Here is a 26,385-nt window from a genome sequence, read left to right on the forward strand (position 1 = left end):
AAGGATTATGATTAAGATTCGCAACCGTACACAAGCTGTCTCTGCCAGTATTGGAAAGTACAAAGTTTGATAGAAAAATCATACGTTGTAGATATGTTGGGGAATAAGACATTGTCCTCGCGGCATGCTTTAACTATGTTTGGAGTACTTCGGCTGAAGCTCAACATGAGTTATCCTTGTGTTTTCATGAGACCTGAATTGCCTGTATCAAACTTTGCTGAAACATAGAAACATGTTTGAATAGTCGTGAATCACCAGAACAGTTACCTGGTTGGTGTTCATGAGGTTGTTCCATTGTTACAGGAGTATAGTGAGTGGCAGGGCCACCCCTCCATCAGGAAATGCAAGTAGAGAGGGAAGTCGAACACGGTCGTCACAGGAGGTGGAGAGACCTGCACCATCTATGAAGGAAATGACGGAGGATGAGATGGAAAAGAAGACCTACTCAATAATAGATGAATATTTGCATATACAGGATCGAAAGGTCAGTATGTTATCTGATTATTATGATACTTACGACCTCTACAGATATGAAAGACCGCCTCTGTGGTCCAGTGGTAGAGCGTCCGCCCAGAGAGCAGAAGGTCCTGTGTTCGATCCCCGACCGCGTCATACCAAAAGATGTTAAGAGATGGTATTTGTTGTTACCCTGTCTGGCGCTCGGCATTAAGGGGCTAAAACAAGGACTGGTCGGCTCGGAGTCAGTATACTGTGTCTGGCTGGGGTATTCATGTTAAACTGCGGCATGGTATCTCATTGGGCTTGCACTGTAAATCGGCATCAGTCCAGCCTAGTACAAGCAGCCACACATGTGCATGCACATCGCTATGTAAGTGCAATAATCTTGGACGCGACGTTAAACCAAATTTCACCTCACCTCTACAGATATGTTATAAATGATCTTACATTGCTCTTTCCATTTGGCACGACAACAAACACTACTTGCATCTCATTGAAATTTCTGGTCAAAAGAAAGAGGCTTATTGGGAAAACTATTTGACCAAGTGGTTCTTTAATAACTATTTATTTTGCTTCCGACTCTTGGCTAACATTACGATTTATTTTCAGGAGGCTATCCAGTGTGTACAGGAGTTGAACTCGCCCAAAACCATCCATTTCTTTGTGTATTTTGCAATTAACCATGTGCTAGAGAGGTCAAAGCAAGCTCGCCAACAGACAGGGCACCTGCTTCATGATTTGATCAACCAGAAAATCATCTCTGTCGACACCTACTTACAAGGGTGAGTGTTCTGAATCAAGCCAGATTATCACTTTTTTTTAATTCTTGGAGCATAGATGCATATGTACAAGTATTTTATTAGATGTAAATTGTTAAATTCATTGTAGATAGAAAATGAAATCACAATCAGTTCTCAAAACTGATATGATTATGTATTAGCAGGAACCTTTGCAAATTGATGTAACCTGTTTCAGATTGACGGAGATTCTTCTGTCAGCTGAGGACATGGAGATTGACATCCCCAAGATTTGGCAGTATCTGGGTGAGCTGATCGGACCCATGATCCAAGATGGCAGTGTTCCACTTAGCTTCCTCAACAAGGCCTGTGAGCCATTGAAGGCGTCCGGCAAGGCGGGCAACCTCATGGCAGAGATCTTGCACGATGCCAGTCAGAGACTTGTAAGTTGCTTCAAGCAATTGTAGTTTTATGAATTTGGCTTTACAATTGGTTGAGTAAATTGGAATATATGTAGAACGGGTCCAGATTGATTATTTCAATGAATTGTCCAACCTTGGGTCTGAAAGAACCTTTCATAAGCTTGGAATCCTTGGCAATTTCAAGTAAAACAAATTGTAAATTTGCGTGTAAAAAATACTGGTGCGTATGTTTCTGAATGTGATCAAATTATGTTGATGTGCAGACTGATGAGTTACTTTTGTGTTGTTGTTTTAGCTTATATTAAATTCAATTTCAGGGACACAAGATTGTCACACATTTATGGCGAAACAACTGCATGGACTGGAGTTTCTTTGTACCTCAGGAAAAAATCCAGCAGTTTTTGAAAGAAAAGGTAAAATACTTGATCCAGAAAACCAACACTAACCATGAGTTACTCTAATTTCATGTATATGGATTTATGATGCTGATAACTCCCATCTTTAAATCAATGCAAAATCTGTGGAATGTGATAATATGGAATGCTAATTTTCCGTGACACTACTTTGAAACATATGAAGCAGAAATATATGAGTGAGGCTGCAATAAAGGGACATAATCCAGTAGTCAAGTGTTTATCTCCCTTGTTCCAGAGCCTGGAGTTTACCGTGGGCCCAGACTCGGCACCCAGCACACCTACCAGTAAAGTGTCCATAGAATGGATCAAACAGAACCTTTCAGAGCTCTTGCTCAAGCCCAAATGTGATAATGAACAGATATTTGACTGGATTGAGGTAAGGAGGACTTGTTTCAGGGTCTGTCGCCCACTTTTGGTTTGTGTAGATGTTGTGAATTGTTGCAATGTGTGAAGGAGGCCATTGTGGACTTTAACAGTGAGACAAATGGTGTTTAAATGAATAAATATACCTGCTTGGACAGTCAATTTGCCTGAGCCTCAAGCCCTCGTTCCTGCATATCTGATCACAGAGTTTTCAGTGACATTGAGCTGAGTAAAGCATTTTCTTCTAACAAAGGTTTCAATGTTAATGTACCTAACTGCCTCAGATGTCTTTTTGTGTCATCTTTCTGAATCACATTATTATTTTACCAGGCCAATGTCCCTGATGAGATTACCAAAGAAAATAGATTTATCAGGGCCTTAATGACTACCGTCTGCTCCAGTGCAATATTAGGTGAGTATCCTTGAAACATCCTTAACCAATTCAAATCAAACATAAACAAGTTCTTGTACCGTGTATAGGTATCTAAAAGGTTTCGGTTCCTTGTATAAATTTTTAAAGGCTACCAAATAATTGCAAGCTTTTGACAGGTATAAATGTTATCACACCCTGATCAATGCCAATGTTAATCACTCATTTTCCTCGTCCATCAGCAATCTCATATTCCATACAACCATAGTCATTGAGTCTTATAACCATTGCACTGTCTCATAAACTTTTCAGGTACTGGCAACATGGCAAAAGTCGACCAAGAACCTATAAAGAAGTGGCGATCCCTCCTGCAGAAGTACCTGGATCACCAGCCTGTATTTGAGTTGCAGGCTCTGTATGCTGTGCAGGCGCTCGTCCACTCACTGGAATATCCATCAGGTATGTTCAAGTCCATACTGTTTGGATGTCAACTTCTGACCCATAACAAGGCATGACCTTGGTCGCAATATGATGTTAAGCTAAAACATGGAAAAAGGTAGAAAGTGTATTAATTTAACAATGCATTTTCAATTATTATTTTCTTCTCATAACCTTAAGTTGTTATCCAAAAATTATCTTTACTTTGTCATCTTCTAAGTTATGTGGGATGGTCGGGTAGCCTGGTGGTTAAAGCGTTCGCTCATCACGCCGAAGATCCGGGTTCGATTCCCGACACGGGTACTATGTGTGAAACCAATTTGTAGTGTCCCCTGCCGTGATATTGCTGGAATATTGCTGAAAGCGGCGTAAAATCAAACTCACTCTCAGTAATGCCTATCAAACAATTCTCATGACCTTTACTCAATAAATATACCTGTAATATCTTCTATGGGCATGACCACAGCATCTCCTACTCTAACTGGTCTATAGCATTGTGAACCAGTACTTGAATGGTGAGTGTAATTATTGCCATGTATTATGAACATCTGCATACATTTGTCACTGCTCCATGTTTCAGGTGTCCTGCGGACATTCTTTGATACACTTTATGATGAGGAAATCATCTCAGAAGATGCATTTAATCAATGGGAAACAAGTAAAGAAGAGCAGGAAGGGAAGGGAGTTGCGCTCAAACAAGTTGTTCAGTTCTTTGCGTGGCTACGCGAAGGGGAGGAAGAGGAGGCTGACAGCTGAGAATAGGCTTATTATTAGGACAAACTTGATCACAAACTGCAATATGAAATTACAAATATGATTGTCATTGCTGTTTAAATGTGTGCACCAGAGGATGAAAGAAATGATTAATTTATGAGCTTGCTGTATAAATGTGCTTTCTACTTGTTGGAGAAAACAAAGGATCTTCTGACAGCCAAATATAACCATGGATGTGTTTATTTTTTTTTGTTGCCATGGTCTTCGTTGATGCAGATGTTCGTTAATGCATATATCAATTATGTGCATTTAAAAATTTGCCTACACGGCTGTGCATTTGTATGTATGTCGAGGGGGATGTTGACAAGCCGAGGAACGAGGGAGTCTGAAGAATATTCAGAATACCTTGTTGATCTACTGAGAGGTGCTAGGCTTGTTTGAGAATGGATATGTAACACTTTAACCAGAAGCCCTGCAAGGGTATTTCAGTTGTTTCTTTTTTGTTTCTTGGTGAATTCTATGGATCATGTTTTGTTTTTTGATAATCATTCTTAAATTATATACATATATACATATTATATATAAACTGCATAATTTCATATGCAAAGTTGTGTTGGTCGAACTGTATGAATGACCGATATAAACTATCTTGTGGAAGACGAGCCACGAAAGACAAGAATATGAAATGTGCATTCTCTATAGACTATAGACAGTGAGCCTGATGAGTCGGGTAGTGTCCATCAACTTTGGATAATACAAACACTTTGAAGCCAGGACTTCGTGAACTACAGATTATGAAACTCTTCCCAGCTCAACCAACTAAATGCCTCTCAAAGCTATGATGGAGGGACCCATTTGAAGAAGTATTTACTATGGCTACAGCAGACAAGGATCCTACTTCGTAGGGCTAAAACCTGCCACTTTATTTTGCATGAGCAACTTGTACAGTTTGTCACCATTACTGATGCCTGTTCTACCCTTCAAAACCATTAGGGGAAAACGTTTCCCACAAGTGACTGGAGTTTATTGAATGTGGATGCCTTTGGTTATGTTTGTGTATATATTGACTACAAGAATATTGGTACGCTGATAATGGAGTTGGTTGGAATTCTTATTCATGGAAATATGGCCCATTTCCATTGAAAAGGGAAAACATAAAAAGCTATTATTCTGTCATGTTATGTTGAAAATGTTCCAAGTGCAAAATATCTGTGAAAAAAATATTGATTATGTGAATGATACCTCAGATATATAGTCAAGAGGTATCAAATATTACAAGTTACAAATACTGAGAAATGTGAAACTTGCCTTTATTTATATTTGTAGGATTTGATAATGTAAGCCTCGTGTACTGAGATAAATTGAGTTGATTGTGTGTATGTGCTCAGTGGCTCCTGAGTAATGACGAACTCATGGCTCTCCTACCAGTATCGTTGGTTGAGCTGGGCACACCTCCCTTCCCTAATGCTGTCTGTGATCACTACGAGCTGACAGGCAGCCTGCTGAGCGTGACCACCATAGTCATATGAATACAGTAATGACAGAACGCAAACAGATGTAAATAAAACATACCAATGACAGACTTTCAAAACATGTCTTAGTTGTCTTTCATCTTTGTGCTTGTGCCTTGAGAGCAGCTGTTGCTCCGGCCATGGGTGCAGTGTATGTGAAGTCCTTATTGTCACTCACTTGAATAGGTTGATTTGGGAACTGGTGGCCCAGTTGTCTAAGATGTTCCATTTATTACCCCCGTTACGTAGTTCGTGTGGTATATTGCGGTATTAAAATGGAATCGATCCATCAAGATGTGGTTTCCGGAGCAGATGTTGAAAACCGTTCATCATTTCGTCAGGAAACTATTTGATAGTTTGGGGTTATTTTAAATGAACTAGTTTTCGAATTTCTATAGCAACAAGTTTAATCTATTTATTCACAGGTATTTACCATTGTGGGGATATCAGTTGGGCCAAGTTGAGTCGCCCAATGTGCAAGGATCTGATTGTTGTGGATCGATCACATAAACAGTTTTATAAGTTTCATTCCTATCGAAAGTCTTGATGACCGCCTCACTAGATTGGTGAATTGAGCCGCCAGAATCGTGTGGCAGTGGGTTCGGATTCCCCACAATTATGATTCTTGGTATTTTGGATCCATACACGTTAGGTTTCGTCAAAGTTGTAAACGTCTAAAACATTGATTTCCTCCCACATCAAACCGACAAGCTGAAAATGAAACACTGTTTCTGCGTCAAACCAAGCTCACTCTTGAAAGTGGCAGTTTACAAATATGCTGCAATCACACACAAAAATACTGCACTCACACCTTGAACATATCCTTTATTATCCCCCCCGGCATATAATGCGGGGGGATGTAGCGATAAGCCTGTCTGTCCGTCCGACCGTCCGTAATCATTTCCTTTTCCGGGGAAGAATTCTAAAACCATTCAGTGTATTTGATCGAAACTTGGCAAAGCTATCAGGCACATACTGAAGTGGTGCCTTTTGATATTTTGGGATTTTTCTAAAAAAAAAAATTTAAACTTTTTATGGAATGAAGTTGGACATAGACTCAATTGGGGATGTGGTTCGTTTCCTGGGCAGAATTCGAAAACCATTCAGTGTATTTGATCGAAACTTGGCAAAGTTATCAGGCACATACTGAAGTGGTGCCTTTTGATCTTTTGGGATTTTTCCCAAAAAATTTTTTTAAATTTTTATGGAAAGAAGTTGGACCTAGACTCCATTGGGGAACGGGTTCGTTTCCGGGCCAGAATTCGAAAACCATTCAGTGGGTAAACAATGCATGCCTCTTAAAGAACATTCAACTGTTTACTTATTACATACAGAATTGCACATTTACTAGTGGTTACTTTACAGACAGCTGCCGGGGGGGATATGTCATCTTTCTGATGACTTGTTTAAATAGTTTAGTACCCACGAGGCTTGTGGTTGTCCAGCCTTTACAGGCTAGGGTCAATGTAAGGCGGTTGAAATTAAGATTTTGTGTCTCTGAAATACGGGGAACGGGTAGCAAAGTCGCGTGAGGCGCCGCAATTTGCGATGTCGATTTGCGCCCCCTTGGGCACGCCAGAAAGCTTTGATTGTGGGTTTTAAACCCGATATTACCAGGTTATCAGCACCATAACCGTTCACATCTCACCGGCATCATTTCGGGCGTTCACCCACATCAAGCTAACGCTGTGATTTAACCGGAATATTGTTCAAAGCGGCATTAAACCCCAACTCGCTTATCTGTGGAATACCACAAATATATTTATGCGTGGCATCTCGGGAGGGAGTCGATATAACATTTGGTCGATTTTTGCTCTACCACAAGACCACGGAGGCGGTCTAACTATGATAGGATCATCTTAGCGATATAAAGATTTCTCTGTAGAACGGGACCCTTGACTTGGGCAGCAGACCACTGAGCATGTTACGACCTCAACAAGGTGACGGAGAATTGGGGTGACATGCTTAAGTGTATTGACACCGAGCCGTATAAGTAGTTGTAATGTTCGCTGTTACTGCCGTCGCCTGTTCAGAAATGCGTAAACACTTTCTGTATCACTACTATTTTGGACATGTTTATGCTTGGGGGAAGCCAGTCGGTATTTATGGAATGTCAACCTGTGGAAACTATAAGGCAACGCTGTTGTATTTTATGGTTAAGGGACAGTATATATATGGATACATACATACATGTACATACATTTGCAGTAAGTATGTTATTATAAATATATACATATATATATATGGGGCACAGATGTCACAGTGAATTTAGTTTCCCACCAAGAATACCAACAAACGTAACTATGCACGCATTGAACTGGACTCACAATGTAAGGTGTCATGAAGCTCCGGGGTGGAATAGATCTTGTCGTAAAAGGCGACTAACGGGTTCAGATGGTCAGGCTCACTGACCTGGTTGATGCTTGTCATCGTATCCCTATTGCGTGGATCAATACTCATGATGTCAATCACTGGATTGTCTGGTCCAGACTCGATTATTTACAGACCGTCATATAGCCTGAATGTTGCTGAGTGCGGCGTTAAATGTTAATTACCTGGCATTTGTCTGGACGAGTACAAGCGCGCGCACACACATGCACACACACACACACACACTAATTGTGTGGACAGTAATTTTAATAACATTTTAATGAATCAACTTTCAAATTCAAAAGTACCATCAAACACCAATGCGCCGACCAAACAACAAAGCATCATGAAAAACAACAAAGAAGAAGTCACTATCCCGAAAAAATCCAGACTGTCCATAAATAAATACCACCACATTCGGCGTGTTTCGAAGCACCCGCAAGGGGGATCACTCGAAACTGTTTTTTGTATTTAAGCCCATGGGCTAGAAAGCGAAAATAAATGTCGTTTTAGGCCATGATATGAAACACGGATGGGATTAAATGTATTGTACATTCATGGTAAGACCTGGTTGGGAGGTTACAGTGCATGTGTTTCGTTGGTCATGCTATCAACCACTGGTTAGCATGGCCCAGACTGGTTAATTTACAAACTATATTGGAAATACTTCTGACAGCGATGTAAAACAGCTAATTCACTTATTCCAGACATTTCGAGGTAGATGGATTCTGTCCGACGCAACCCTTGGCTGGAGAAACACTCATGTTGTACTGTTACGGAAACAAAATGAAAATTGGAATTTAATCGGAATAAGAAAACAAAATCTATGCACACTTTCGGAGCCCATTTCTGGTGTCCCCCGCCGTGATATTGCTGGAATATTGCTAAAAGCGGCGTAAAACCAAACTCACTCACTATCCACACTTTCAGGTCACGTTCTGACCATGAAGCAAGACTTCGTGTATTACATGCACATGGCGTGTCCATAGATGCACTTATCCTGAATAACTCGGCAACCTGTGATGTTATGATTTTGCCAAATGGCATTTGAAGCGGACATTATTTACATAATTTTTCATAGTTCTATACATCTAATCTGTCTGTTCTGAAGCTCTAATAAGGGGTCGTATAAAACCAAACATGATGTATTATGCTCGAAATCGAGTATATCAACATTCATGTTCTGTCGGCCTCACTTGCATGTCACTATCTGATTATTCTGAAGAAAGAAACCGCTATTAAAAACCTCAGGGATATAGGCTAAATAATTTAAGAACTGAATTTTGTGTGATTTTAACACAGAAACACCACACACGTATTTTGAGACGGCCGCCAAGTTGCATGACGGAAAGCATTAGTGTGAAACGCAACACCTCGCCGTAACCTACCACTTTCAACAATACACTCATATTGAAAGGAAATACTGCTAAACAGTTGTTGTTAAGGCTTATCAGCCACTTCCAGTAAAACACATACACTTTGGTCGTTTGGATCAAACAAAAAGCTTAAATAGTCGACAGGTATATTTTCACTTGACCGGCACATGTGTTTGCGTCGTGAACTCAAGAAGGTCACGAGTTCACAAAAAGATATTCCCCTCCTCCTCTCTCCCCCCCCCCCCCCCCCCCCCCCCCCCCCCCCCCCCACACACACACACACACACACACTCCTGCATGTATAATAGGTTAAATCACTAAAATGTCAATCCTTGGTTCTTTTTTAGTTTGATGCACACAATAGTCTAACATTTATTTTTTAATTTTTGTAAACAATAAACTACTCAAAAGAGGTCAAGAGCCACCCGATTCGGGTAGTCGGGTATTTCTTTTGAGAAGTACATATATTCCTATTTCCTTCTTCGCTTCCCACAAAACGTACATCGTTTGAAATATACTCGTATAAACAGGGTATGAAACTCCCAAAGATTTCAGCCAGACCACAGGACTGGCTAGCTGAAATACTTGCCAGCCCTGACCAAAACCTGCCTGCCCACTATAATCATATGTTTCTCAGGATAAGCTAACGGGGTTTCTTTTTGGTTACATTTTATCATTCATCTTTACATGTGAAGTAATGATTATCATCGGGAAATATTTAGAATATTTTCACATATGAAATATAACCCGACCGTCGGGCAGGGGGATTTAAAAATCTGGAAGCCCGAGTTGAAATCAACCCGTCTCGGACGGTCGGGCAGGCAGGTATTTCGAACACTGGTATAAAGCTAGTTTGGTTTTATTTGAGGTGCAGAAGGGGTGTTCTTGTGAGTGAGTGGTTGTTGGTGTTGGAAGAAAATGCTGACTGCGCATGTGCAAGGAGCATTACCATGACGCAGTGTCAGCTGATTTTTCACTTCAGAAGGCGCAAATGGTCGAGCCTGCAACTGGTGACATAAATCCAAACCGACATTGTAAGAAGATTGATCCAGCCAGATCTTATCTTTTCTTTCAAAAAAAAGTCTGGTTGGTGTCGTGTTCAGAGTTTTAAAAAACTGTTTAGTCTTTCAAAGGATATGTATGTGTCTCAATTGAGTCGATAAACCTTGCTCCCTTGGTACATTCGGCAACATGCGTATTCTGTTATGACCGAACACTTATCACTGATTATGCTGCGCAATGTGGTGTTATTATAATTTCTTCTGAACAATACATCGCGCGAAACCACGAAATGAAACGTTTTGTTCGTAAACGCCCTATCCAGAAAAAATCCAGATTAACTGATAAAACTGTTTTCGTTCCATGCATGGCAGTCTAAGCTGGCCTGTAGAACGTCAGGTCATTTCCCAATCAAACAGGCTGCAATCAAAACAAGGGGAGGTAAGCACTGTTTCGGCAAAGATATTAACGTTGTCCCAGGGCCAGTTATTTGTTGTGTTTATTATGAACGAGCGCAGTATTACATCCACTTGAGTATGTTTATGTATCCATTAGCCATGTTTGGCGACCCAAGAGGAATATTTCAAAGTAACAAAAGGCATGTTTGAAACCTGTGAAATAATTCTCAGCCTTCCGTTGTTGAGAAATTGTTTCCACAAAAAGAAAGCCGTTGTTCCGGTCATGTTATCGTGGATCTAGAGTGTGGTGTTTAATGTACAGCAGACCAGAGAGACTGGGAAACAACCTAAGAAAAAAATCAACGGATGGTTGTGTCATTTGTCTAAAGAAACTATACATTTTATCGCCGAACGAATTGATGAGGATATAAACCCTATTATACAAAGGAGAAGGGCAAAATACACAAAACTTCGATGCGAAATAATAGCCTGATTACCGTAGAACAGTGAGAACGAAGTGTTGAGCTGATTGGACAAGACCAAGGATTGATAACCAGCAAATACACACCAACTATTTCTTCAAAATGCACCACATTACTGTTGTCGTCTGCTTTTTACTCTTCAAATCATCCATGCCCCTGAGCCAACCTACTGGATGTAATTACAAAGATGGACTGTTCACCTGCGGGTTCAAAACTTCCATTCCTCTTAATGCCGTTGGGTTCGACCCTCGACCACAAAGGCTAGTTATTAATGACGTGAACGGCCCCATAACGTCATCGTCGTTTACAAACTTCGCTCAAGTGAACACCTCGACATTTGACCCTAACTACGCATCTTCCTTAACTTTCGTCTGTGTCGCTGGTGGGTCAGCCGTGCTCAGTTTGGATAATTCCTCTTTTGAGGGCATGGGTTTTTATCAGGACGTCCGGATTATAAATTGCCAGTTCAACAGCGTCCCGCCTGGAGCTTTTACAAACCTTGGCACTGTCAATTTGTTAAGTTTAGAAGGCGGTACCATCGACAACCTCGACGTAAACGCGTTTCTTGGCGTGAACATCAAGAAAGATACGACCATCCCTAACCCAAGGGGAGAATTCGCTTTGTCCAACACCAAACTTGCGCAGGGAGGTTTGAGTCGCGGTGTCCTTGACCCCTTCACGGAGGCCAGCGTTCTTACGTTGAACAATTGTCGTATTCGGGTCATAGACTTGGCGTTGTTTAGCAAGATGAAGTATCTCACTCGTATCAGCCTGGACAACAATCCTTTCACCTACGTCGGCAACAACATCTTCAGCGGACTGGAGAGTCTGAGAAGGATCAGTATGGACAACGTGCCATGGAGATGTTCCTGTGCTGCGTTGTGGTTCCTGCAGTTTGCTGCGGACAAGGGGATTGACCTGCAGGGCGACATGATGTGTTCATTCCCAAAGGAATATGACCGTGAGTAATTTTATTATATATTACACGTTAATAGAACGCAACTGTCTGCTGAAATGCGCTGCTGTGAATACCTTTGTCAATACGCCTATCCATGACGGTGTTGCTTTTTCTGTAACTAGGTAGTTGAAGGTGTCACTTTCTCCACCATCTGGATTCAGTGCCCAGTTCACATGGGATGAGATGGGTGAACACCTAGGGTGCAACTATGCACTGGTCCCTTAAGCCCCCTTTACACAGGGCAGCGACCTTTGTGCCACCTTTGAGCGATCAAAACCTGGCCAGGACGTTCAATGGTCGCCTAAACCCAGAAAATCATGTTTCTATGTAACTGCTCCAGCAGTTGTTCAGCAGTAACTGCTCGAGTTGTGCAGCGTCTGCAATGAAACACTGCAGATACAAGCCCTCTATTTATAGGCAGGCTGAGTAGACATTACAGGTAGCTCAAAGGAGGCAGAAAATAGGCAGAAGCATTGCCATGGTGTCTCAAGGATTGCTGTGGTCGCCGAATGGAGTCACGGCGGTCGCCACAGTCATCGTTTAATGCACGCTGTTGGTCGCCCAAAGGAGGCACAAGGGAGGCAGAAGCATTACCAAGATAGACGGGAAAAATTACCTGGCGGCAATTGGGCGACCAATGTGCCTTCATTCTGCAACAACGGCAATGCTTATGCCTCCCTTCTGCCTCCTTTGAGCAACCAACCTCCTCAGCGACCTTTGTGCGACTGTTTTGAACATGTTCAAAAATTCACGTCAACCATGGCGTCCATGGCGATGTCTGAACCTCCTGTGTACCACCTTGGAACGACCTAGGCAGCCATTCTGCCTCCTTTGAGCCTCCAACGAAAATTTTATGGTCGCACACTGGAGGCACGAAGGTCGCCATCCTGTATAAAAGCCCCATTAGGAACCCACCATTTGATATTGTGTGTGTGCGTGCGTGTGTGTGTGGCTGGATTTCAGCGACAAAAAATTGTTCCCGAAAACTTTGGAAAAAAATAGATTCAGCATCATATTAGCTCGTGGTTTAACCATCCCTGACCTGCGTCACTTTACTTGCATTCGCGCGGTGAAACAGGGAATCTTGGTAGCCAAGGGACTTATCTCTACGCGATGTGCTGCTTCTTGTTAGACAACTGGGTGCCGTTGAACAAAGCGATCTTAGTGCTAAGGTGATCGTAACTCCCATACCTTAACATAGACTTACGACAGTCGTAGCGCTAAGGTTGTTTTGTACAACGGCACCCTGTGCGATCAGTGTCCATTTGTGACATAAGGACTATTCTGGCTTAGAAACATTGCCATACCAGATATGATCGTTCGGAACGTCAGATTTCTAAATCAGCAATATTAGCTATCTGTACCGTAATAATTATATCCTCGCATTACAATGTTCTGTTCTGAAGCATGAATGTAAATAAGTCTCATGTCTGGATTGCTGCAGGGAGACGCATCACAACGTATCAGACCCAGGTATGCGGGGCGGTGGTGGCTTGTCCTGCTGGGCTAATGCCGAGTGAGTACCCTTATACCTGTACAACAGACCTGTGAAGATCCGGGGTAGAATAGGTCTTCAGTAACCCATGCTTGCCGTAAAAGGTGACTATGCTTGTGGTAAGAGGTGACTTACGGGATCGGGTGGTCAGGCTCGCTGACTTGGTTAATGCATGTCATCGATTCCAATTGCCTGGAACGATGTTCATGATGTCAATCACCGGATTGTCTGGTCCAGACTCGATTATTTACAGACCGCCGTCATATAGCTGGAATATTGCTGAGTGCGGCGTTAAACAACAAACCAACCAACCAACCTGTACAACAACATGAGTGATCGGTGTTGTCATTACAGTATCATTGTTAACATCAACAATACCGAACAGCGCAACGCCTGTAGAGCTATGTTAAGTATGTGTGCGACCGTGTTTGGATTCTGGGCCCCCTTCCACAAAGCGATCGTAGCGCTACGACTGTCTATGTCAAATTAATGGAGTTACGGTCGTCTTAGCCCATATATCGCTTTGTGGAACGGCACCCTGGTCAGAATAGACTTCCATTACCCATGTTAATCGTATACAACTTGTGTCATTTTTACGCCAACGCTAAATATTCTTTTTGAAAACAGCCTCACACAAAACTCCCTGTTTAATGTGTATTCTATAGAAGGACATATTAGATATTCTACCATGAATTTGGAATTTACTCGATTCTGATTGGTCAACCAGAGGCTATTAAATCATAATAAAACCTCTCTGACTGAAAAAGCTGGTTTGACGGCCGCATCACCGCGGAAGCTAATATTCATAGAATAGTACTATTTTCAGTCATTGTCGGTAGGCATATTTAAATAATTATATCTACAATTACAGGTTACAAAATGCACAGATGCGGTTACTACAATATTCAAATGATGTGTGGCAATACATTTCGTGCAGAAAAACACGCTGCGCGTTCGGTTCCAAATTCAATTTAGCGGGGTTAAATCTACAGGTAACCTAGCTCTACATTGAAAACACAGTATGTTTATCTCCTAAATGTGGCCTCCTATCGTGTGTTCGCAGTGTCCGGGATTTGTCTCACGTGGTTACAGATCCTCTCCTTCAGCATCACCTTCTTCTCCTTCACCGTCGTTGTCGCCTGCGTCGCCTTCATCCTCAAGAACAGACGCGACATATGCAAGAAGCTGCCCTCGAAGACTCCTGTCAAGTCTGTGAACGGACACAGGGCCGCACCCAGAAGAGTCACACCCTATATATAACAGTCAAACATTATGTCAGTTGATCAGTGTCCCTTAGTAAAACGGCCTCTCTCAGTTTATCTGTCTATCTCAGTAAAACAGTTCCTCTCAGTAAAACAAACTCTCAGTCTTTCTCAGTTTGTCAGCCTCTCTCAGTAAAATTGTCTGTCTCAGTTCAACAGTCCCTCTCAATAAAACGTTACCTTCGTTTATCAATGTCTCTCAGTAAAACAATACAACGACCTTCGTAAAGACATTCCCTCTCAGTAATACAACCCCTAAACAATATTTATCCAGTTAAAGTCTCTCTCTGTAAAATTGTCTGTCTCAGTTAAACAGTCCCTCTCAGTAAAACGTTACCTTCGTTTATCAATGTCTCTCAGTAAAACAATACAACGACCTTCGGAAAATACATTCCCTCTCAGTAATACAACCCCTAAACAATATTTATCCAGTTCTAGTATAACATTCTTGGCGAATACAAACACGTAATTACTTTGGTTCAGTCCCGGATTATGATCGCCAGGACTCTATAAGTTGACGTGAGAGGCGTCTAGTTGGACCGGCTGGACAATGTCGCTGACGTGGTTGACAACGTAGGACGTTCAACATGTCGACCACTAGTTTGGCAGGCCCTCGACAATTTTTAGATCGTGGTATTGTCGGACTACTGCTTACTTCGGTGGGGTATGCTTTATATTGGTATAGGGGCGGTCGGGTAGCCTAGTGGTTGAAGCGTTCGCTCGTCACGCCGCAGACAATGTGTGAAGCCCATTTCTGGTGTCCCCCGCCGTGATATTGCTGGAATATTGCTAAAAGCGGCGTAAAACCATACTCACTCACTCATATTGGTATAATTTACTGCAAGGTGCGGAGACAGGGGAGGGAACTCCAGTCAACTTAAAATAACCGATGTTTACTGAAACCGATGTTTACAAAACGTGTCCTGATAAACTGACTTCCACTGTTTTTGACATCTTACATCTTTTCCATGGCAATTCGGCATCCTTTGATTTGGGCCTGTGGCACCTCAAAATCCTTTCTCCGACTAAAGGACCAGTACTATATCGTAGAAAGCTTTCAATAAGGCCATCTTTGTTTGCAGTGAAAACTATATTCAGATGTATCTTAACCTAGGTTGAGTGTCAATAAAGAAATACAGCATTAAGTGAGTACTTTTCTCTTCTGTCGGACTTCCGTTATCAGACTGGGAGCACATACGGTAGAGCACCAAGGGAATTCTAACACGCCTGGAGGGGGCCATGGGTGGCCCAGTCGTCTTTGGCGCCTCAATTCGGTCACGACCAAAAAACTATGATTGTGGGTTCAAATCCCGGTTCGTCCCGATTATGTTCTAGGTTTGTCAGCACCATACCCGTGCTCGTGGGTTTCACCGAAATGGTAAACGTCTGAGACCTGCATCACTCCGGTCTTTCCTCCCACATTAAGCTGATGCGCCGTGATATAAGCGGAATACTGTTAAAAGCGGCGTTAAACCCAACTCACTCACTCACTCACTCACTAACTTACACGACTGTAACCACATCTTGCTGAGATCATTTCGGGTTAGCATAGGTAAACAGAGCCCTATTTTTGGTCATGTGACTTGACCGATTGTGGTTTGTTTCCCCGATCACGTAGGACGCTGATCATCCTTTTAACCTATGTTGTTTCAGGTAAAGTATTTTTTACTGGCCACCGTTATATAAAATAAAATGAAATCAGATACCGGTGTCATGTGCTTTCCATGGTAATTTGAAATTTATTTTTTTTCAAATATGTCTTCGATTCTCAATTTTATTGTCTCCATATATCTGAGTCACAGTAAAACAATTATGGCGCTTGTCATCATCATCTGTTTCCGTTTCTCTTCATTCTGTTGGAAGGAGGAGTATCCGAACAAAATGTTTAAGCGGCGCTCATTTTGTTTCGTGCGGATGACAATTTTATTCAACGGCGACGCGCTCGTACTTTTAGCTTCAGAACACCAAGCTCCACCCCAGTGCATGCTACCTTCATCTCCACCAAAGGGTGGAGAACATGGAAGGAGTTACTGCTGTGAGGAGCTTGCGATGACACATGCCGTGACGTCACTACAATCAGACCGCCCTAGTGATCGCTGAGGCTTGGTTACGTTGCTGTCAGCGCTGTACCCAAAGCTGCGTTTTACGTGATTATTGAAGAGACTGCGTTGTATTAATTTGGAAAATATATTTATTGATACACACCATCAACTTAGGACGGTAAGATTAGCTGTAAATACTTCTTCTTTTTTTCAAGAAACAGACCACGAGCCCTTGATTAAAATATGCTATTGAAAACAACATCTGCATCATTAATGCAATTATTAATCATAAAGAAGGTCTTTTTATAACTATATATTGACATGGAAGATTGTTTATATTATGTATTATTAAACAACGAAAGATTAGCCACAGAACCTTTAACCTCTGGTATACCGTTATATTTTGTTAATGTAAACTATTCTTCAAATACTTTATCTGTTGTAAACATCGTCAACAACATTCGAATATTTAGAGGGTTAAAACAGTATGTTGTTATTTTTGTTTATTTTATTAATTCTATAATTTATGTGTCTCCTTTTCAGATGGGTCGGTTGCTACGCAAGATAGCAGTGAGAGCCGGGACACAGGTTCTGTCTCCCATACCGGAGTTGCCCGAAGGGTCTCGATCTCCTACACCAGTGAATGGTAAGTTGCTCGAAATATCCGCAAGGTCCACCAATGGGTGAGTTATCAGGCAATAGAAACACCTATATCATATACAAATAAAAGATTAAAATATATATAAGCATGTGGTCTCAATTTTGAGATATACGATTCATTACCAGTTAAAATATCTTCATATTTTGTGCTCTTGATATAAACAGCCGTCATCTGTTGATAAAGTGAGATAAAATGCAAGTAAGATCATATTTGTTCAAAATCCATCGTTAGTGATGCTCCTGCAACCTTTAGTTTTTTGTTTTATGAATTGGTCATCAGGTTTGCTGCATACTTTTTGCAAAGAAACATATTCCAAGTTGTTTCAAACTGCATGTTCTTCATTATAACTACTTCAGTACACGTGTCTAGTTGATGTTATTCTGTAATTAATTCAACCAATCATTGTTCTGTGTCATGCAGATGCTTTCAACACAAGTCCAAAGAGGCCAGAAAGCCCAAAACTCAGCGAAGAGGAATGGTAGGCTCTGTTGGCAGTTTCAGTATTGGCAGACAGAACGATCATTAAATGTTTCTTGTCTTTGAAATGGCTACTTTAGTAGTTCTGAAGTAGTTCTAAAGTAGTTCTAAAGTAGTTCTTTAGTAATAACTACTTTCTAGTTCTTCAGTAATAAGTAAAATGGGGGTTAAATTATTCTTGTCCCTTACACCGCCCGTCAAGCAATATATGTTAACTTTTTCCACATACTTTGTGACCATATTTGTCAACGCATCTGAATTCCAATTCAACATTTCACAAGCGCCATTTGAATTTGAGGAGATGCACCAAACGCAGAATTAACAAAATAGTTAATTTAGAATTGCTTTTGATTCTTGTGAACCATCCACGTGAGATCGTTAATTTCGATTGAGTGTGACAAGTCATGTCCAAAACTTTGCAATCAATCTAGGGTGAGGTCATATAGCCCTCGTCCGGGCAAAGTGTCTCCAATACATCAGTTATTAACTTTAAAATTAATCCTCAGTGTTATCTTACGACTATTCGATCTTGTGTAACCCATTAGTTTGACATTTCAAATTTAAAAAATATGTTCGTTCATAAAGAAACAGTGTATTTTCGCTCATATAATGTTAAATTAAAATCTACAATTTGTAAAGTCTTGTTTTCTTCATCTCATATTCGGTTGTTAAAAAAATCTGAAGTCCTAGCTTTGTATTTTACATTTTTATATATTGATGATGTCATCCCTACTTCATTTGTTTCATTGAGCAGCAATCAAACTATAATTAAGACTTGTCGCCTTTTCGCAAACACCTGGTATCATCACTATTTGATAGTGATTCACGATATAGTCGGAATCTATCGCTATCGCCTCTGCTTTCACCAGAGATTTCCTATGAATATGGAAAGGGTTTTGTCGCTTATATTTACGTTGCTCATGTGTGCTGATCATTTATAGTTCACTCTTTTCTTTTACCTAAAATCAGCGATAATTAAGACTGATCTTACGTTGCCCACATGTCTGTTGATTATTAAATGTTTATTCTTTTCATTGAGCAATAACCAGAAATAATTAAGACTTGTCTTCACGTTGCCAACAAATCTGATGAAAACATCCACGTCTGCTCTTACAGCTTCATGAAGCACCTTCAGAGTCTCGCTGCGGACTACAAAAAGGAGATGGAACAGGTAGGAAGACAACTCCGTGTGATGCAGAGAAGAAACGCCCGGATTGAGAAGAACGCCGAATTCTACCACGTAGAGTACGACAACTACAAGCGGAACTGGGACAAAAACCAGGAGAAGATTCTGGGACTGAAGACGCGTCTGGACAAATACAAGCCACTGAAGAAGGTCATTGACAGGTTGCATTCCCTCCAAGATAAAAACAAGCGACTGAGGGCCTCTTATTTCCAGACTGTTCTGGACAACAATTTTCTGAGGAAAACCTGGAAGAACATGGAAGGGGGAGAGATTGAGGATGAAGAATTTCCGGATGTTGAGAACATGAGAGAGGCAATAGCTCCAAGACCTCCCACAGCTCCCGACAATGGCCGGGCGGGATCAGCCAGACGACGCCCATACACTGGCAGGTCCAGGGCGGATCGGCCTCATCTGCCGCCTATCACAGAGAACAACAAAACGGTCACACCTCACAAGCAGACGACAGTTGAATCACATGAGAAGAAACAAAGCAAATCTCCGGTTCATCTGCCACAACTCGGGACAATGGTCCCCACTCCTCCAACATGTCCACGGAGAAATGCTCCCAGCAGACGACAGAGCAGAATTCCACTGGCCTTACCACCAATCCGTGGTGCGACTTCTGTGGATAGTCTTCGGCTTCCCCGCCAGGGTGTGCAGGATATTGGTCGCAAGTCTCGGGATCTGCAGGGGACAAGGGTGTCTCGTGATTAAAGATGGATCGGACTAGTAAACATGGATGGATGACTTTATAATATACATTTCCTAAATAGATATCGGACATCTGTTGTCTTCATTAATTTTCTGAAATGAGGTTTTAGCACACTAAATTCTCAAGATTAATGTAAAAATCCCAATTTACATTTCCATCCATCCTCTATACACCCACCCCCATCGTTCTGCCAACTATCAGGGCTGCTATTGCTCTCGGGGATTAAATGACTACCTACAATATGATAATCCCCCATCTCTCCCCAACCAGATGCCAACATCAAAGTGTTGTCTGCTCAGTGCTCACAAAAAGAATGAATTATCCCCCCCCGCTTGGATCTTACTCCGGCCTTTCCTGCTTGTTGATTATGAAAGCTATCAGTAAAGTCTGAGATTACTTGATTGCTCAAATGAGCATACAGTTTACCAATGGTTCAATGTGTGGTGCTTCTGTTTTAGATTCATGTCGCATGTGGGTTTCACACAGCCATATTATAACATGTATATTTTAGACAAAGTTCTTGTCTTTGAAAGGCATATAGAAGTGATACACTAAGGAAGAGAATTAATGGATGTCAACTTCTTTATCATGAGGAACACAACGTTTCGGAAGTATGCTTTCTCCTTTACGCCGCTTTTAGCAATACTCCAGCAATATCACGGTGGGGCTCATCTGAAATGGTCTTCAGAAACGCGGGCCAAAGAATGCTTGTAGAATATAGTTTTACATTTTTCAATGTGCTTCTTGTTTTTATGAACGAATTTCCTTACATAAGCGTTCATAGGAAGTATTGTTGAAAAGCTTTCTGCTATAATTTGTTAAAAATATATTTCTTTATTTGAATGTTATAGTTTCGGTATCAAGTTGTTAAATATTTATTTTTATAATACGTTAAAAACATTTTCATCAGACTTTTGTGATTTATTGAATGTCCATGCTATTATAGTATATAACGCGTTGTTCAATATTTAAATTGTTGAATAAAAAACCTAAAATAACAAGACGTATTTTCTACCAATTACAGGTATAAGTTTTTCAATGGAACAAACGCATTGTGGGTTTTCCAGTCAATGTATATTTCTTGGGATATTCATTCCCGCAATGTTTAAACTTTCTTGGCCTGTCTTCAGATTAGTTGTGGTCTGCTTTTTATGTATTTATTGCAAATTCAAAATGTGCAACAGCTGATCTTCAGGGCTTGAGAGTCAGTGTCCAGGTTGACTGGACTCATGGGTACCTGAACTGGTCCTCAACTGTGGAAGTTTTGGGTGGGGGGGACGTGAGCGAATCCGTTCCATTTGGTAACAAACCGGTTTCACCGAAATGTCTCGCTTTGTGAATATGGAATCCTCCTGTTTCTAACGGAATATCCGCCTTGATTTATAATGTATCTACGTCTTCCTTGTCGACTGAATCGGGCTTTACGCCACATAGCCTCAAAATGTCTTGATAACAAAGAAAACCTTAATGCTAGCCGCCTAGCTGTGTGATATGTGAAATTCTGCAATCGTTTTCACTGCCCGAGTCCTATCTTTGTATTAAGTCCATTGCAGTTTGTGTTACATCATCGTAAATATCATCTTGTTGGAAAGTCACCATCTTTCTCAGAGAGGAAATTCGGACGCGAGTTTGTTCAATGCTAAGCTAGTTTCAGAACTGAGTTCAACCTTGGGGAGATTCATGTACTACCACATACGAGACTCGTGAAAACCCTGGGTAGTGTAGGTCTTCAGCAACCTCTGCTTGCCGTATGAGGCGATCGATGCTCATGATGTCAGTCACTGGATTGTCTGTTTCAGACTCGATTACTAACAGACCGCCGTCATATAGCTGGAAAATTGCTGAGTGCGGCGTTAAACAACAAACAAACCACATAAAAGACCCCTTCAGCCTAAGCGGCATCGATGATATTATGAAAGAAACGAAGGTATCGCGCGCTGGTTTATTCGGTTTCAATGGGAGACTAAGCAGTCAGCGGTTTTATGCATGTTTTTTAGTTAGCGCAATATATGCACTGTCGATAAGGGTGTGGCTTCATGGACCGCGCACTGCCGATTTCAGTTCCCTGGGGTCCACCCGGTTTATTCGGCTACCTGCAAACTACATCGGTACGACTCAATGGACTTGAGGAGCCGTGCCGTTGATGGTCAAAGGGAAATAACTGTAAATTCTGATTACCTTTTGCTAAACAGACTTGTCTCCCTTCGCGACAAGGACGTCAAGCTCCTTCCCAGCGCGTGACAACTTCGTTACACTCTCGGAGCTCCGCGAATGCTATCTCTGAGGAGCTTGCAAGGACATAACTCTTGTTTTCTCATACCTGGTGAGCTCACTTGGATTTGCGTGTGAAGTAACATCGTGATAGTACATAGTTCCATGAACGGTCGATTTGTGGGAGGACTTTTGTAAACAAAACCACTCCCCACGTGGTCCTTTACGATGTTTTTATCTATGCCAAGTCCATTTGTTTTCCATTTTTAGGAGAAAAATATTCGCATAAAGGAGAAAAAATTCAAACGTGCACTTTGATTTTTAATTCACGTCACTGAAGCAGCAGCTTTGTGGCAGTAGTGATATCGGAAGTTTCGACAGTGTATCGGGATGGGAAGGAGCTTGTTCAGTAAGTCAAAGGGAAACTGCCCAATCAATCCATGCTTTCCGTAAACGGGGACTATGCTTGTCGCAAGAGGCGACTCATGAGATCGGGTGATCAGGCTCGCTGACTTGGTTAATGCAACTGCGTGGATTGATGCTCATGTTGTCCATCACTGGCTTGTCTGGTCCAGACTCGATTATTTTCAGACCACCATCATATAGCTGGAATATTGCTGAGTGCGGCGTTAAACAACAAACAAACAAAACAAAAGATGCTGAGTGTACACATGTATGCTTTAATGGACCGTGCACTGACGATTTCAGTCGCAAGCTCCGACGTTTAGGTTATACAGTTTGGCACTCACTCAATGAAGGTTCATAATCCAATGAACTCACACAAAATGAAAGTCAATTCTTAGTGTACACACCCAAATCATTTTCTTTATTTGAAACAAAACGCAATTTTAAAATAGGTTAATATCAATGTTTAAAAATTTTACTCATTCCTCTCACATTGAGAGTAGGAAGCTCAAAATAAGTGTGGAAATGTTATGCCCTTGATGTGAGGTCTTCCTGGTCTAATCTAAACAGGCCAGAGTTATACCCCTTAGATTTTGATGAGCCAATTTAACTGGGACCCTATCTAGTCACAAGGCAAAAGATATTAAGTACCAGTTTATGGTGAGACAACATGGCATCCAATATATAAAAAAATGTTGAAAAAAAAAAAAAATATTTGAAATTGTAAAATATAATTTTTTCAAATTCTGACCTTCTGACCTGAATTTCTTGGGGGAAAAGTCTGTAACGCCCTCCCCCTAAAACTCTGTCCTAGCTGACTGGAAATATATACCCAATTATTATAATAACAACTAGCTTGATGTTATTGATAGTTCTTTATCTTTCATACATCATGGATGCTTTACAGATACCCTGTGTTCAGTATGTTCTTTTTGTTGACATACCTTATATGACATCGTAAAAATTCTTTTTCTATAACAAAATACAGTATGATAAGTCTGATAAGTTTAAATTGGCATGGCTTCCATGGCCAAAAGCTATGAATACACAATGCCTTTTAGAAATTGAGTGTGGGTTCAAATCCTGGATGAATGCCTAGACAAACCAGTGATTGATAGCATGAGCAGAAGTAACTGTTCATGAGTGAAAATTTGGTTTAACTTCCCTTTGAACAGTTTTCCCATCACATGAAGATGTGTCAGACTAATGCATGAGTCAAATCTAAATTGATGCTGGTCCCTGATCAGTAGATCCTGCATGACAAAGGGACGCAACTCCTTGTGGTACCCATCACCCATTGTACCATTTTACAATGAAAACAAGTCCATGAAATTTAATGAATACCACATAGCATTTCTACACAGAGTAAATATAATGCGATCCAAAATTCACCATAAAGGAGCAATGCTTTTGGCAAGAATATTCCCATCTTCCCGAGGCAAGAGAGTTAACTGACTATAAAAGTCTAGTTTCCACCCTTCCTGATACACAGTATCTGTCAACCTAACCTCGTCATGCAAATACTGTTGCCTTGAACTCTGTGTTGAACTAATTGTCCAGTACAATTGAATTCCTTCAATTCTTATCACTATTTGACCTCTAATAAGTCGAATCAGGATTTGGACACATTTTTTTTTATCTTAGGTCTCTTTTAGTTCTGACTATCATCAGTCTGTTTAAGCATGGGAGTTCTGATTGATGGCTAAGATCGCTTTGTGGAACAATGGCTCAGTGACTCCTAAGTACAAAACTGCCCTGATAATCAAACTGTATAAACTTGTGAAACTACAATACATCATGTGAGTGAGTGAGTATGGTTTTACGCCACTTTTAGCAATATTCCAGCAATATCACGGCGGGGCACACCAGAAATGGGCTCAGTTATTTTTCAAAACATAAAACAGGTGCTCAATTGCTTATTTTTTTACACAAAGATCAATAAGGAACTGCATTTTTTAGCAAAAACAGGGGCCTTATTATTTTCTTTTTACACAAATCCCTGAACCCCCCTGAAAATCAAATAGAGCTGTTGCTCCCCAAGTAATCTTTTATTAACTCAACACTATATTTGCTTGCTTAACATGAACTTCTCAATACTGTAATCTACTGTAGTTCAGAAATAATATTCAGGGTTTGAAATTGGCACTAGTCCTATTATTGTCCTTGCAAATCTGCCCAATAGTTAAAGTATCATAATGACCAGTAGATATTTGCCATTTTTAGGGGTTTTGCTATATATTATCATTATAATGACTTGTGGACCAAAAATGTTAAGTTTTTACCGCTGATATTGTAATGCTTTGACATTGAGAATCTGTTTCAAATCTGTGCTTGATATGTCAAACCTTTTCTCAGGTCCATGCAGTTCAAAACAACAGCGCTTAACTGTGTGTATTTCATTGCGTTCAACGCATTCAGTGCCAAACATATTTATGTATACACGTTAAACAAGGCCTGTGTGGAACATTGTGGTGATAATGTGGAAGGTAAAGAGCCACATCAACAAATATATAAATATTTACATATAATACAACAATAACAATGTTTAACAATTGTGAGTATGGTTTTTTGTTGCCTATTTCATCAATATCCTGGCAGTGGACACCAGTACTGGGCTTTACATACAATACCAATGTGGCAAACCGGGCACTGAACCATGGACCAGAGACCATATAACAGATTATATTGTCTGGTCTCTGCTTGGACCATGACAAGCCAACAATTTAACCGCTTGGCTACCCCACAGCCCCATAAAAAATATGAACACATGAGAAAGATTATCGAAACTTAATTAAAAAAAATTCAAATCACTAACATTTTGAGATACATCATGACGGCCATGTTGAAAATGTCCTTTTCGGCCATCACTCAGTCAATTTTGCATGTACTGTTGTGAAATTTGACATGCAGCAAGTATGTGATTTTCAGAATAAGATATGAATACTTTGATTTTTCATCCAGCTGCGACCCATGACTGACTTTTCTGCCCGATGAACATTTTATCAAAGCATTAGAAAGAACTCCAAAAGTAGATAGACATGGGAAGGGAAGTAACTCTTGGACTCCAAGCAGCATGCTGCTTTCATGCCTCCACTTTACTCTTTTGAATTGCTGTCCATGCATATAAGGAATACTTGAAATTTTACATGCAATTTTATTTCATTTTGGTCCTGAACCCCATTTCGGAAAAAAGAATCCTTGAAGATTGATCTACTCATACACCAAAGATCATGGAGAGTTAACCCTCATCACATAAGGCAGTAAGCAACCTCTCTTCAGGCTATAGTCTTGTGAATGAGCTTGACCCATGAAATGATATATCAGTTAGGGCTGGGACGAGTCCAAATTTACTACCCGGGTACCCACACCCCTATTACCCGACTCTGCTCAGATCATGCAGATACCCGCTGTTGGTGTCAAAAGATAGGTACAAAATGTCCTATTGGGTATAGTTTGACAGTAGCCCTGGCAAAATGTATTAAGATACACGTATAAAACGATGTGGTCATTCATACACTGAAGTTGACTGAAGTTTTAGCTTTGTTCAAACATATATAAGTCAAAAGGAACGTGTTTCATAGTCATAAAGAAATGCAAACATGAGAAATTGTCGTGTAACCATGTAGTTATATAGTGATTTTGTGTCATGAAACAAAATATCACGTGACTAACCATGGGTCAGGGTAGTCCTGTGGGTACCCGGGTCCTACTCAGAACCCACCAGACCCGAGTACCCGAGTTACCCGTCCCAGCCCTAATATCAATGTAATCAAAAATAATTCCCAGGGCAATCATGGTATATGCATGATACATGTTTGATATCCCTGTGACGATGATGTCCAAGCATCATATGGTTCCAAAAACAAATTGCGGCAGCAGTGATTCATATTTACATGGGGCTGTTTAATGAACAAATTTCAA

General features: G+C 40.9%; 3 protein-coding genes across 5 annotated transcripts in view; all 3 read left to right on the top strand.

Annotated features, from left to right (window-relative positions):
* Positions 1-5,510, top strand: part of LOC124139116 (eukaryotic translation initiation factor 4 gamma 1-like) — a 41,784-nt gene extending 36,274 nt beyond the window's left edge. For both annotated transcript variants that reach the window (XM_046506140.2, XM_046506141.2), the window contains exons 26-33: positions 304-484; positions 1,069-1,241; positions 1,435-1,639; positions 1,936-2,031; positions 2,270-2,410; positions 2,728-2,809; positions 3,080-3,226; positions 3,786-5,510. In XM_046506140.2, coding sequence (XP_046362096.2) covers positions 304-484; positions 1,069-1,241; positions 1,435-1,639; positions 1,936-2,031; positions 2,270-2,410; positions 2,728-2,809; positions 3,080-3,226; positions 3,786-3,961 — 1,201 coding nt within the window. In that variant the 3' untranslated portion in view covers positions 3,962-5,510. The remainder of the gene's footprint in view (positions 1-303; positions 485-1,068; positions 1,242-1,434; positions 1,640-1,935; positions 2,032-2,269; positions 2,411-2,727; positions 2,810-3,079; positions 3,227-3,785) is intronic.
* A 5,105-nt stretch (positions 5,511-10,615) lies between these two features.
* On the top strand, positions 10,616-15,930 carry LOC124139117 (leucine-rich repeat-containing protein 4C-like). The gene is made up of 3 exons (XM_046506143.2): positions 10,616-12,016; positions 13,458-13,529; positions 14,572-15,930. Exons 1-3 carry the CDS (start codon positions 11,158-11,160, stop codon positions 14,766-14,768), a joined length of 1,128 nt encoding a protein of 375 aa, XP_046362099.1. The 5' UTR covers positions 10,616-11,157; the 3' UTR covers positions 14,769-15,930.
* A 642-nt stretch (positions 15,931-16,572) lies between these two features.
* Positions 16,573-20,900, top strand: LOC124139170. 2 transcript variants are annotated; one of them, XM_046506197.2, is made up of 4 exons: positions 16,573-16,990; positions 17,356-17,458; positions 17,894-17,951; positions 19,067-20,900. In XM_046506197.2, the coding sequence occupies exons 2-4, from the start codon at positions 17,356-17,358 to the stop codon at positions 19,848-19,850; spliced, it is 945 nt and encodes a 314-aa protein (XP_046362153.2). In that variant the 5' UTR covers positions 16,573-16,990; the 3' UTR covers positions 19,851-20,900. The 2 variants fall into 2 exon arrangements, with proteins under 2 accessions (XP_046362153.2, XP_048250716.1); XM_048394759.1 differs by having other exon boundaries at positions 16,573-17,458.
* The last annotated feature ends 5,485 nt before the right edge of the window (positions 20,901-26,385 follow it).

Source organism: Haliotis rufescens, unplaced genomic scaffold, assembly GCF_023055435.1.
Source record: "Haliotis rufescens isolate VD_foot unplaced genomic scaffold, xgHalRufe1.0.p SCAF_13, whole genome shotgun sequence".
Lineage (NCBI taxonomy): Eukaryota > Metazoa > Mollusca > Gastropoda > Lepetellida > Haliotidae > Haliotis > Haliotis rufescens.

Bases quoted from the DNA above. Each gene is read 5' to 3' on its own strand.
- LOC124139117 (XM_046506143.2), top strand. From the start codon at position 11,158: ATGCACCACATTACTGTTGTCGTCTGCTTTTTACTCTTCAAATCATCC. The intron at 12,017-13,457 runs GTGAGTAATTTT...GGATTGCTGCAG, and splicing joins ATTCCCAAAGGAATATGACC to GGAGACGCATCACAACGTAT. The intron at 13,530-14,571 runs GTGAGTACCCTT...GTGTGTTCGCAG, and splicing joins TCCTGCTGGGCTAATGCCGA to TGTCCGGGATTTGTCTCACG.
- LOC124139170 (XM_048394759.1), top strand. From the start codon at position 17,134: ATGGAAGATTGTTTATATTATGTATTATTAAACAACGAAAGATTAGCC. The intron at 17,459-17,893 runs GTAAGTTGCTCG...TGTGTCATGCAG, and splicing joins ATCTCCTACACCAGTGAATG to ATGCTTTCAACACAAGTCCA. The intron at 17,952-19,066 runs GTAGGCTCTGTT...CTGCTCTTACAG, and splicing joins AAACTCAGCGAAGAGGAATG to CTTCATGAAGCACCTTCAGA.